This window comes from Cnephaeus nilssonii (assembly GCF_951640355.1).
Source record: "Cnephaeus nilssonii genome assembly, chromosome: X".
NCBI lineage: Eukaryota > Metazoa > Chordata > Mammalia > Chiroptera > Vespertilionidae > Cnephaeus > Cnephaeus nilssonii.
This window is the reverse complement of record NC_137071.1, coordinates 126,802,300-126,813,807: the sequence shown is the minus strand read 5'-3', so window position 1 is coordinate 126,813,807 and position 11,508 is coordinate 126,802,300. Positions and strand designations below refer to the sequence as shown.

General features: G+C 54.0%; 2 protein-coding genes across 2 annotated transcripts; one reads left to right on the top strand and one right to left on the bottom strand.

Annotated features, from left to right (window-relative positions):
* Nucleotides 1-4,126: 4,126 nt before the first annotated feature.
* On the top strand, nucleotides 4,127-4,917 carry ERAS (ES cell expressed Ras; the record flags this gene model as incomplete). The annotated part of the gene is made up of 1 exon (XM_079765390.1): nucleotides 4,127-4,917. Exon 1 carries the CDS (start codon nucleotides 4,237-4,239, stop codon nucleotides 4,915-4,917), a length of 681 nt encoding a protein of 226 aa, XP_079621516.1. The 5' UTR covers nucleotides 4,127-4,236.
* Nucleotides 4,918-5,899: 982 nt separating this feature from the next.
* On the bottom strand, nucleotides 5,900-11,220 carry PCSK1N (proprotein convertase subtilisin/kexin type 1 inhibitor). The gene is made up of 3 exons (XM_079764412.1): nucleotides 11,028-11,220; nucleotides 6,669-7,141; nucleotides 5,900-6,426 (listed from the first exon to the last, which is right to left on the bottom strand). Exons 1-3 carry the CDS (start codon nucleotides 11,139-11,141, stop codon nucleotides 6,231-6,233), a joined length of 783 nt encoding a protein of 260 aa, XP_079620538.1. The 5' UTR covers nucleotides 11,142-11,220; the 3' UTR covers nucleotides 5,900-6,230.
* Between the last annotated feature and the right edge of the window lie 288 nt (nucleotides 11,221-11,508).

Here is an 11,508-nt window from a genome sequence, read left to right as displayed (position 1 = left end):
ATTTAAGTTTAAATACCTGTAAGAGGACTGTGATGATTAATTGTAGCTCTCCCCCTGCCCACTGACTGCTCTAGGGACTCCCATCTGTTCTGCCCCAGAAAGAATGGGATAGCTTAGTTGCCTCAAGAGGGGGCTGATATCACGAAGATGATACTTTGGAGGGAGTGGGGAGCAACTGGCAGGTATAGTGGGGTTGCATATGTAATAAAGTACAAGCTGTTACAAAACCTGGAGGAAGCCTTTTTTATTAAGTATTTTTATTGATTTTTAGAGAACAAGGAAGGGGGAGAAACATCGATAGGATGCCTCCTGCATGCCCCCTGTGGGGTATCAAGCACACAACCCAGTCATATGCCCCAACCAGGAATTGAACCTGCAACCTTTCAGTACACAGGACGATGCTCAACCAATTGAGCCACACCGACCAGGGCTGGAGAAAGCCTTTTAATCATGAGTGAGAGGAGAAGAGAACCCCACACTCCTGGCCAACAGGGCTGATGAGTATAGAGGAAATGAAGGCATGGGTGTTTGTCAGGTCAACCCCCTGCCCAGCCAGCACCCAAAAAGCTAACTGGAAATAGAGCAGTTTGACTGGCTCCACTATAGATTAAATGGTAGAATCCGTGAGAAAACAAGTGCCTTAGGAATAGGAGCCTCGCAGCCAGTCCCAGCTACACCCTGGGCCGAGAAGGCAAGAAAACTACCAGGAAGTGTCCTCACCAGGCCTCAGTCTCCCCACCTGTCTTTTTGTCCTGATTTGGATGAGGGGTGTGTCCAGGTTTAACATACTTGAATTTTGTAATCATGGGTAGTAGCTTCTTGGGGGAAGGAATACCTACTATGGACCAAGGGCTGGGAATTGGAGGATAATTTGGAGGTTTTATTTCTCCCACATGAGAATTTGGCAACTCAAGTCCAAGGCTGAGGTTTTCTGGACTTTTCTTCATGGCCACATTATGGCCCCAAAATGATCACCAGAGCCCCACCCAGTCAAGAAGAAACGGAATAGGGAAGGGGAAGGGAGCTGTGGCTAGCTCAGTCCTTCCTTTAAGGAACATTTTGGATGCCCCCTCCAGTAACCCCTGCTTATATCTCATTGGTCAGAACTGTGACTATGATAGCTGCAAGGGAGTCTGGGGAATGTTTTAGCCTTGGCACATGTCCACCTCATACCAGGTTCTTTAAGCCCTGACAGAATAACCACTCCTCTGCCACTCTTTCCCTCCAGGAACGGACATGACGCTCGCTCTCGGGCACCTCTTTCCCTCCAGGAACAGACAACCCTCTCCCAAGCTACCAAAAAAGCCTGCTTGCGACAGTGCAGGCTCCATGGCCTCAAAGAGGCCCTCCCCAAACATTTCCCAAAGTCTAGCCACTCAAGTCAAAAACCCGACATCCCAAATACACTAAAAACCCAAAACCGCAGCCCTAATCGGGGCAAGGTAAGGGCGAGGCGCAGCCCCACGCAGAGGGTACGCGCGCGGAGGTCTGGCCTCGGGCAGCGCACCCCAACCAGACTTCCTTGGCGGCACCAGCCGGCCGGCCGGGGCAAGACCTGCGCTCACCCTCTCACTCCGGGCGGGGGGCGAGGCGAGGGGAGGGGAGCTGCCGGTGGAGGGGCCTGAGGGCGGGCCAGGCGCATGCGTATCCCCCGCCCCCCGCTCTCTGCTCCGGGGTTAGTGCTGCACCTCTTCCACTGCTGGTCCTGTCAGAGCTGCAGCGAGTTCGGGTCCCAGCGCCAACTCCTCTCCCGGACTGAGGTGAGCCGCTGGCCGGGCCCTCAGCCAAGCCCAGCCCCGACCTGGGAGGGCTCTCCACCTAGGGCTGTAGGTGGTCTTTACGGGGACCCTTCCTCTTCGGCCGCTCCTCCTCAGGGGGCCAGCCCCCACATCCCAGCCCCTCCGGCCTCCGGCTTTGTGGAGGCCGAGCTGGGCCGGGGGCCGTGCCGGCGGGAACGGGGCTGCGAACCCGCAGCCCCAGCCTCAGGGTGAGGGGTTCCTTCCCGTGCCCTACCCTGGCCCGCCTAAGGACACACTGGCCGAGATGGTCCAGACTGAGCACAAGGTCAGGGCTTTAGGGTCAAATTGGGGAGTCACTCCGCCCTGCCCCAAACTTTCCACTGCACCTGGCTTAGTCCCGGGGGAGGACGGGGGAGGCTGTCCCGCGCTAACCCTGAAAGGGGGCTTGTAAAGGCTCCCATTGGGGTGGTCCCCCCGCCCCCCACTCTCCCTGAATCTGCCACCCCCAACCCACCCCCCACAGGTAGGTAGGCGAACACAAAGGACACACAAAGGATGCGGTCCTGGCAGCGGGGATGGGGGTGGGGTGCGATGGGGTGGGGGAGGGGGGTCTCCGGGTCTCCAGAACCCCCTAATGACACTCCAATAGCACTTGGCGCAGCAAGTGGTTGCGAAGGTGAGACCTGTCTTCTGGTGATCTCTGATGGGCTGAGGGACCTCGGGCTCCTCATTGAGAGAGTGGCTGCGCTGATGATCGCCCCCTCCTCACCAGGGTGCCAGGAGGACTGGGTGTTGGCATGGCCGGCAGGTAGATGGGTTCTCCGTAAATAATACCTAGGGCTTTTAGGATCATAGTCACAGCCATGGCGACTTGCCTAGCAGGAAGAGCCCATCTCAAATGGCCCCACCCTCAAATAATGGAACCCTCAGATTTCCATCTGCCCAGGCCCCCAAGCTGAGGAGTCATCCTTGACCCCCTCCCCTGCCTCTGAATTTCACCTGCCAGTTAATTCCACCTTCGGAATATACCAGAATCCGACCTCTCCTCTCCACATCCACCGCCCTCACCCCCTCCTCCCAGTTTGTCCTCGGAGCTAAATCTTCTCCCTTTTTCTGTCTCCCCAACATTGGGGACCCCCAGAACTCTGTCCTGTTTAACTCTTTCCTCACCATGCCCCCCTTTCCGGGCGAGCACATCCAGTAACTTCAGGGATCTCTCTGGCTGGGCTGAGGACCACACAGCTGGACCTTACTGACCTCTGGCTCCGAAACTCAACAGAACCCCCCCACACACACATCTACCCCCAAACTGCCATTGCTCCTGGGTTTCCTGGGAGAGCAGCCATTAAGATGCATTTCCTGAGGCCACACACTGAACTAAGATCAGGATGTGTATTGAACGAGTTAACGGTGATTTGCTATTAATAGATAACACTCATTTCACTGAGCGCCTGCTGAGTGCCCATGCTCTTCTAATTGCTTGGTAATTTACTTGCTTATCTTGTTTACGGTCTCTTTCTCACTTTTAGAATCTAATCCTCCCAAGGGCAGGGACTTTATTTTGTTCACTGCCCCATACCCACCCCCACACCTCCCACTACCCCCATTCCCACCTCCATCACCATACCCGGTGTGCCAGGAGCTTCTCGCAGTAATGAATGAAAATGGAATCATAACAAAAATGCTAACATTAACCAAGCACCTCTGCATGCTTACCACCTGTTGCTGAAATATCTTTGTTGTTTTCTGGCTTCCTGACTACATCGTCACATTTTTGAGGGCCAACGTTTGTTATCTATTTCCCCCCACTTTGCCACACAGTAGGTTCCTGGTAGCGGTATGTTGAATAGGTAATAAAGACTGAATTTTAGACAATGGCTTACAGACCTCGTAATCTGCTTATTTATTTGGTTCATTGTCCCCACCTTTTAGAACATATACTCCGGGGGGGGGGGGGAGGCAGGAATATTGCTCAGCTTACTGATATGACAGGCATTGTGCTGGGCTGGGGTTCAACAGTTAAAAACTCACAACCAAGCCAACGAAATCCCTGCCATCCCTCTGGAGTGTGGCAGGACAGCTAATGGGCGGGGGCGGGGGGTGTGTGTCCCTTTTGGGGTGAAGAAAATGTTCTAAAATTAGATTGCTGATGGTTGCCCAACTCCGTGAATATACTGAGTCATTGATTGTACACTTTAACTAGGTTAACTGTATGGTATATAAACTATCTCAACAAAGCTGTTTTGAAAACCCCTGCCTTCACAGAGCTTATGTAGTAGAAGGGAATGGAAGAAAATAATATAAATAACGTGTATAGCATACTAGAAGGTGATTAGCACACACTGGGCACGCAGTAAATGTTGACTCAGTGACCCCAGCTGCCCCTGGCCCCCATGGTCTCCTCACCTAAACTGCTACTGCCTGGCCCCCGCCCCCCCCCATTGTCTTTCTTCTCTTCCCAGTCGCAGGGCCTTCTGTCTGCATCTCTTCCCTGAGCATGGCGCGCCCCAAAAAGCCTAGCATGCTTGATCTGGGCCTGGGCACCTGGAACCCTGGCACCCAGGAGGAGAGGCGCAAGGCTCCGGCACCTTCCAGGGGCAAGCAGCTGCCCGAGTACAAGGCGGTGGTGGTGGGCGCGAGTGGGGTGGGCAAGAGTGCACTCACCATCCAGCTGAACCACCAGTGCTTTGTGGAAGACCATGACCCCACGATCCAGGATTCCTACTGGAAGGAGGTGACCCTGGACCACGGCGGCTACATTCTGAATGTGCTGGATACAGCCGGGCAGCCCACTCACAAGGCCCTGCGTGACCAGTGCCTGGCTGTTGGGGATGGTGTGTTGGGTGTCTTCGCCCTGGATGACCCGTCATCTCTAACCCAGCTGCAGCAGATGCGGGCCACCTGGGGCCCTCACTATACCCGGCCCCTGGTCCTTGTGGGCAACAAGTGCGACCTTGTGACCACCGCTGGAGATGCTCATGCTGCTGCGGTAGCTCTGGCCAAGAGCTGGGGGGCCCCCTTCGTGGAGACCTCAGCCAAAACGCGGCAAGGTGTAGAGGAGGCCTTCGCCCTGCTCATCCACGAGATCCAGAAGGTGCAGGAGGCCGTGGCAAAGGAGGCTGAGAACAAGTCCCGCCAGCAGAAGACCATGTGCCACTGCGGCTGCTCTGTGGCCTGAAGGTCTTGATCAAGAAACATGGACCATCCCCCAGGCCAGGGGGATGCTTCCTTGCTAGGAGAACCCCAAGACTAGCTGTGTGGGACACCGGGTGTATTTAGGATAGATGGACCCCTCTTCTGGGGCGGTTTTCGTTCGGTGGTGGGCTTTTTTGGTAATGTGGAACATACTGTTGGTTATGTTTTGTCAAGTTCAGAGATTTTGTGGAAAATGAAATAAATGGTGTTCTCTCTCAGGTTTCCAAGCTGCCTCCATGCCAAGCATTATGTGGGTGGGTGTGAAACTGGTTAGAATGGTAGTTGGAATTGTGAGAGCTCTTTCATTCAAGAAATGTGGGGAAGCCCGCTGTGTGCCAGGCCTGGCTTTGGGTGCAAAGGATGTAGAGGCAGGCAGACACACACACACACACACACACACACACACACACACACACACACAATCCCTGCCCTTGTATGACATAAGGCTATGTATTAAAGGCAGATGAAGGGATAAAGCATGACAGGGAGGTCAAGGAAAGCCTTATTGAGTAGGTGGCATTTAAGCAAAAACTCGCAGATAACTCGGGGCAGAGGAAATAGCCAATGCAAAGGCCATGACCACAGACCAGCTACCAACACCGACTCCCAGGATCTCCAGAACTAGGCAATACAGATACAGTGGGTTCTAGACAATGGAAATATGTAAACATTACAAGTCAAGCTAACAAATGTAAGGTATGTCCTATCATTCTACCTTGACAACATCTTTTCAACGACCTGGAGGCCCAGCTTCCCCTTTCTGGCACTGCTCAGTTTCATTTCTCTTATGCTGGTGGCTGGAAAGTGGCACCAAAGCCTGAGTGAGGCCTAGAAATGGGGCACAGACCAAAGAAGGGGTCTCTAAAGAGTCAGACCAAGGCGAGGGGCCATCAAAAAAAATAAATAAAAAAGCGGCCATCACCAACCCCTAGAAACTGCCACTGAGACAATGCATAGCTGCTTTAGATCTTATTTATTGTGGGGCCCGGGGTGGCTATCTTGGGGCGTTCTGAGGGCAGTAACTACGGCTGGGCGGGGGGGGGGCGGGGGGGACCTGCGGGTGTCGGGGGGGAGGGGCGGCCATGGGTCCTCGCTGGCGGAGCAGCAGCCCAGCCTGCGGCTGAGGAGCCATCGGGGTGTTGGGGGAGGAGCGGGCAGCAGTCGGGTGTCGGGGGAGGGGCGGTCAAGGGCCCTCGCCGGCGGGGGGAGCAGTCACGCCTTTGAGGAGTTGGGGTGTCGGGGGCGGGGGGAGGGGGTGGCCCTGGACCCGAGGGCGAGCAGGTTCCCCGGCGGTGCTCAGGGCGGCAAGAGGCGGCGCGCCAGGGGCGCGGGGGTCTCCAGGCGCTTCACGCGCAGCAGGGCCCCCAGCACCCCATCAGGTGGCACATCGGGGCCCAGGTCCTGGTCGGCGGCGGCGCGGCGGAGGCGGCGGCGCTGGGCAGCCACACCATCGGAATCCGGGCTTCCCGAGAGGATCCTCCCCAGCAGGTACCTGCAGGGAGCAGAACGGACGGGTGTGTGGGCTTATCAACGCCCCGGCCCTAGGACCCAGATGGCCCTGCAACCCCATACTGTCCCACCACCCCCCCAAAAAAACAAAACACCAGGCTTCGAAGTCCCCAGCCAGACATCTCTACACCCACACCCTGGTCCAGGGCCTCCCTCCCTCCCAGGGTCCCAGAACCCACGTGTTCGCCCGGGATGCAGGCGCCCGCCCATCCCCGCGCCCGCTACCTCAGCAGTTCGGGGTCCACATCAGACGTGTCGTCCCCGTCGTCCTCAGCCTCGGGGCCCGCGGGGCCATCGTCGTAGATCGGGGGCCGGGGTCGGAGTGCCGCGGCAGGGACGGGGGCGGGGGCCAGCTGCGCGGCCAGGGCGGCGGGGTCCAGGCGCGCGCGGAGCAGGGCGCGGGCCAGCTGCGCGGCGGGCGCGTCCGGATCGTCCTCCAGGCCCGCGGCCGGGTCGGGGGTGCGGGGGGCGCCCCACAGGCGCAACAGCTGCGCCAGGACGCGCGCCTGCTGGTCCTCGGCCTCCTGCGCCTCGGCCCGCGCCCGCTCCTGCCGTTCGGCCTCCAGCAGGTGCGCCAGCACCCGTGCCAGCTCCTGCACCGCCTCCGCCGCCTCGCCCCGAGCCGCCGCCCGTCGGAAGCGCCTGGGGACCCCGGCCTCACCCAAGGGCGCCGAGGCTGCGCCCAGGCCGCGGGGCTCCTGCGGAAAGACAAAGGGCGCCCATCAGGCCAGGGACCCCAGACCCCGGGGTCTCCAAAGGCACCCCTAAGGCCACTGGAGACCCCCAAATATCTCCAGGCACACTTAAGACCACAAAAGACCCCGAGATCCCCCCCACATAGCAATTTCCTAGTGATTCAGAACTTGCCCCGGGGCTTCTGGAAATGGCAGCTAAGACAGCTATAGACTTTTCTATGTTAATATTGTGGACAATGGGAACCTATATTTGCATTTTATAGGCTCCCATTGTCCACTTGCTTTACCCAAAAGGTAGCAGACTTCACACCTTGCTTTTGGGAATCTGGATCTGCATCAGTCCCTTAAAAACATCCTTTCTTTCTTTTTTCTTTTTTGTCTCCCCGCCCTCCCCCCACCTTCTGCATTGAATGCATTTTGTGTGGATGTACAATATTTAACCAGTCTTCAATGGATGAACATTTGGGGGTGTTTCCACTCTTTTGCTGTCTTATAAATAATGCTGGAACGAATAATGGTGTTCATATATCATTTGGCATGTATGCAAGTCTATCTGTAGAATAAATTATCCAGGTGACTAATTTGCAGTTCAGTGTTGATATAATTTCAATCAGTTTAAAGAAATAAAAGAGGGTAACACAAGTACGAGCCAGGACATCAAACTGACTATGAATGAAGATTTGAGAAATAAATATCCAGGTTCTAGAACATCTAAGGATATATTTTAAATCAAATTAAAAACTAAACAACTAAACGGAAACAGAAGATGAGACACAGCACAGGAAACCAGAGGACTGAAGAGAGCGTAGAAACAGATGCATACATATTGACACATGCTGCATGACAGAGGTGGCACTGCAGGGCAGCGGGGACAGCTCAGACTTCTGCAATAAATCATGCAGGAACAAGTGACCCAAATTTGAGAAAATGGAAAAGAAAGAAATTTGACTACATTAAAATTGAGATTTTCTTTTTGTCTGAAGACACCGTAAAAAGAATGAAAAGTAGCCCTGGCCAGTGGCTCTGTTGGTTGGAGCATCGTCCAGTACATCAAAAGGTAGCGGGTTCAATTCCCACTCTGGCGCGTGCAGGAGACAGCCCATCCTTGTTTCTCTCTCACGTCGACGTTTCTGTCTCTCACTCATAATCAATACAATAAAATAAAGTTAACTTTAAAAATAAGAACCATGCCCTAGCTGGTTTGGCTCAATGGACAGAGCGTCAGCCTGCGGACTGAGGGGTCCCAGGTTCCATTCCGGCCACAGGCACATGCCCGGGTTGTGGGCTTGATCCCCAGTAGGGGGCATGCAGGAGGCAGCCAATCAATAATTCTCTCTCATCATTGATGTTTCTATCTCTCTCTCCCTCTCCCTTCCTCTCTGAAATCAATAAAATATATATTTTTAAAAAAAAGAACCAAAAGTAAGCCAGAGTGGGAGAAGATGCCTGCAACACAAACCAAATAAAGGGTTAGTATCCAATATTCAAAGAACATTTAAAAGCAATAAGAAACAGGCAAAACTCATGATCAAGTATTTCACAAAAAGGAAACAAAAACAGTCACTAAACGTATGAAACATAGTAAACTTAAGTAGTAATCAGGAAAGTGCAAATTAAAATACCAGTGAGATACAATGCATAACACGGCCAAAAAGTTGCTAAAAAGGCAAAAAGTCTTGCCCTAACCGGTTTGGCTCAGTGGATAGAGCATCAGCCTGTGGACTGAAGGGTCCCAGGTTTGATTCTGGTCAAGAGCATGTACCTTGGCTGTGGGCACATCCCCGGTGGGGGGTGTGCAGGAGGCAGCTGATCGATGTTTCTCTCTCATTGATGTTTCTAACTCTCTATCCCTCTCCCTTCCTCTCTGTAAAAAGTCAATAAAATATATATTTTTTAAAAAGGCAAAAAGTCTAATAATGCCCAACGTTGGCATGGACGTGCAAAAAAATGGAAACTCTCATACGTTGCTGGTTGGCAATCAATTGCCAAAATTAACTTCGAAGAGCATTTCGGCAATGTCTAAAATGATGTACATCTCCTCTGACCCACTCCTGGGGTATTACACTCCAGCGTAGCTTTTGTTCAGATGCTACTGGACACAAGTTCATTAAAAATCACAGCAGCGCTGTTTGTAATCATATAAAAGTGGAAGGAGAAAAAAAAAAGAAAGAAAAGTCTGGAAACAACCCAAATGTCTACTGACACTGAGAATGCATCCATAAACCATGGTATACTCATATGCTTTTTAAATTTTTCTATTTATTGATTTTTCAGAGAGAGAGAGAGATCTGTTGCTCCATTTCTTTATGCATTCGTTGGTTAATTCTCATGTGTGCTCTGAGCAGGGATCGAACCCGAAACCTTGGTGTATCAGGACAACGCTCTAACCAACTGATTGACCTGGCCAAGGCACTCATATACTAATGATATACTCATAGGATAGAATATTATGCAGCAATAAAAAATGAATTATAGACCCTGGTTAGAGCAGCATCCCAATATGCCAAGGTTGCGGGTTAGGGCAAATCAATCTCTCTCTCTCTCTCTCTCCCTCCCTCCCTCCCTCCCTTCCTCCCTCCCTCTCTCTAAAATCAATAAATAAAAAGGATTAAAAATGAATTATAGCCACACACTTCAATGGAGAGGTTATCTCACAACCAGTGTAGAGAGAGAAAACGAATTCCACTGGAGATACCTGAGACTAAGTCACCTAATGACTTCCTAGTGATGACCAGAGACCAGAACCGCTATGATTCCATTTCCATGAGGAAAAACTAAACAAGATATTGCATATGTCATAAGGTACACACAAAAGTAAGGGCTCAAAGAACAGGAAATGTAGGATCATTATTATGGAAGAGAGGGGCTTCTTTGGTCACGTTCTGTTTCTTAACCTGAGTGGTAGATACCCATGGGGGTTATTTTCTCATTATTCCTTACATTGAACATATATGTTAATTATATTATGTCATAGATACAATATTTAATAGTTTTTGAAATCCTCCAGCAATCACAGCCTCACACACACACACACGGACTGGCAGGCCTTGAGATGTCACATATGCAACCCAGCACTGCCACATGCACGGGAAAAGAACTGCGCGCATTCACGCATGGCTGCTCATGCAGTGACAATGGCCAAGCTATCCAGATGCAAGGACACGCACCCCCCCCCACCCCGCCCCTGAAAGACACAATGCAGCAGAGACATGACCCCTCTTCCCAGAACGACATAGCTGCACAAAGACAAGGGCAGAAAACGAACACACGCCCAACATCTTAGTCACTCCGTGTAACAGAACCGAAATGGACACGGGGATGCGAAGACCACGCCCTCCCAAGCAAAACCGAAATCACACACGCGTGCGCGCGCACACACACATACACAAACACAGACACGCCCAAAGGTCACGTCATTGCTATAGGATTCGCAAACATACACAGGGTGTTACTAAGAAAAGGCACACAGAAGCACCCCCGCATTCACCATTCCCGCGCACTGCACACCCGGACCCATGAACGGCACCTTTGTGTGGACCCTCGGAAGCGCCTCACATCAAAGGACACACACAAGGACACCGCACCTCACCGCCTGTCATCACATCACACGCGCACACACATCCATGCGCGCATCCCTTCCCGTAATAGGTGCTGGTCCCATGGACAGCGCCACGGGCGCCGGGCGGGGAGGGATGGGCAGGGCGCGGCTGCGGGCTGAGCCCAAGAGACTGCCCCCCCCCCCCGCCCCCCGAATCCCCAGGGACCCAGCCTGGCCCTGGCGGCCGGACCCCGGGCCACCCGCACAGATGTCTCCGCACATCCGGGGAGCCGGGGCCAGCGAGGCTGGGGTAGCATCCTCCCCACCCCCACTGCCCGCCCGGGGTCGCACCTTTACCGGCCGGGCGCAGAGAGCGGCGGGCGGCCGAAGTAAGCCCAGCAGCAGCAGGACCAGAAGGCCGACGCCCCCGGCCCGCGGCCCGCCGAGCAGTGGCGACCCCGCCATGCTGCCCCAGCGAGCCGGGCTCCGGACGGGCGGACTGGCTGGCAAATGCGCAGCGCCTGGGCTAGCGGGCCAGGCTGCGGTGCTCTGCGACTGCGCACGCCGGGGTGGGAGGGTGGGGGGGGGGGCCTGCCATCTCCTGCCCACCCCCTCCCGCCACTAGACGCAGGCGCATCCTCCGATCCTCCGATCCTCCGAGCTCCCCCTGCAACCTTTCCATCCGGCCCGTCTCCATGGAGATGCCCAAGGGGCAAGGTGGAGAGCTGGAGACTGTGATGGCGGTTGCCATGGCACTTGGAGGGCAGTTGCCCAGGCAACAGACCTTGCTGTCGCCTTAACAAACAGACTGGAAAAATTGACTCAGATGAGT

Bases quoted from the DNA above. Each gene is read 5' to 3' on its own strand.
- PCSK1N (XM_079764412.1), bottom strand. From the start codon at position 11,141: ATGGCGGGGTCGCCACTGCTCGGCGGGCCGCGGGCCGGGGGCGTCGGC. The intron at 7,142-11,027 runs GTGCGACCCCGG...GTCTTTCCGCAG, and splicing joins TCTGCGCCCGGCCGGTAAAG to GAGCCCCGCGGCCTGGGCGC. The intron at 6,427-6,668 runs GTAGCGGGCGCG...TGCTCCCTGCAG, and splicing joins GTGGACCCCGAACTGCTGAG to GTACCTGCTGGGGAGGATCC.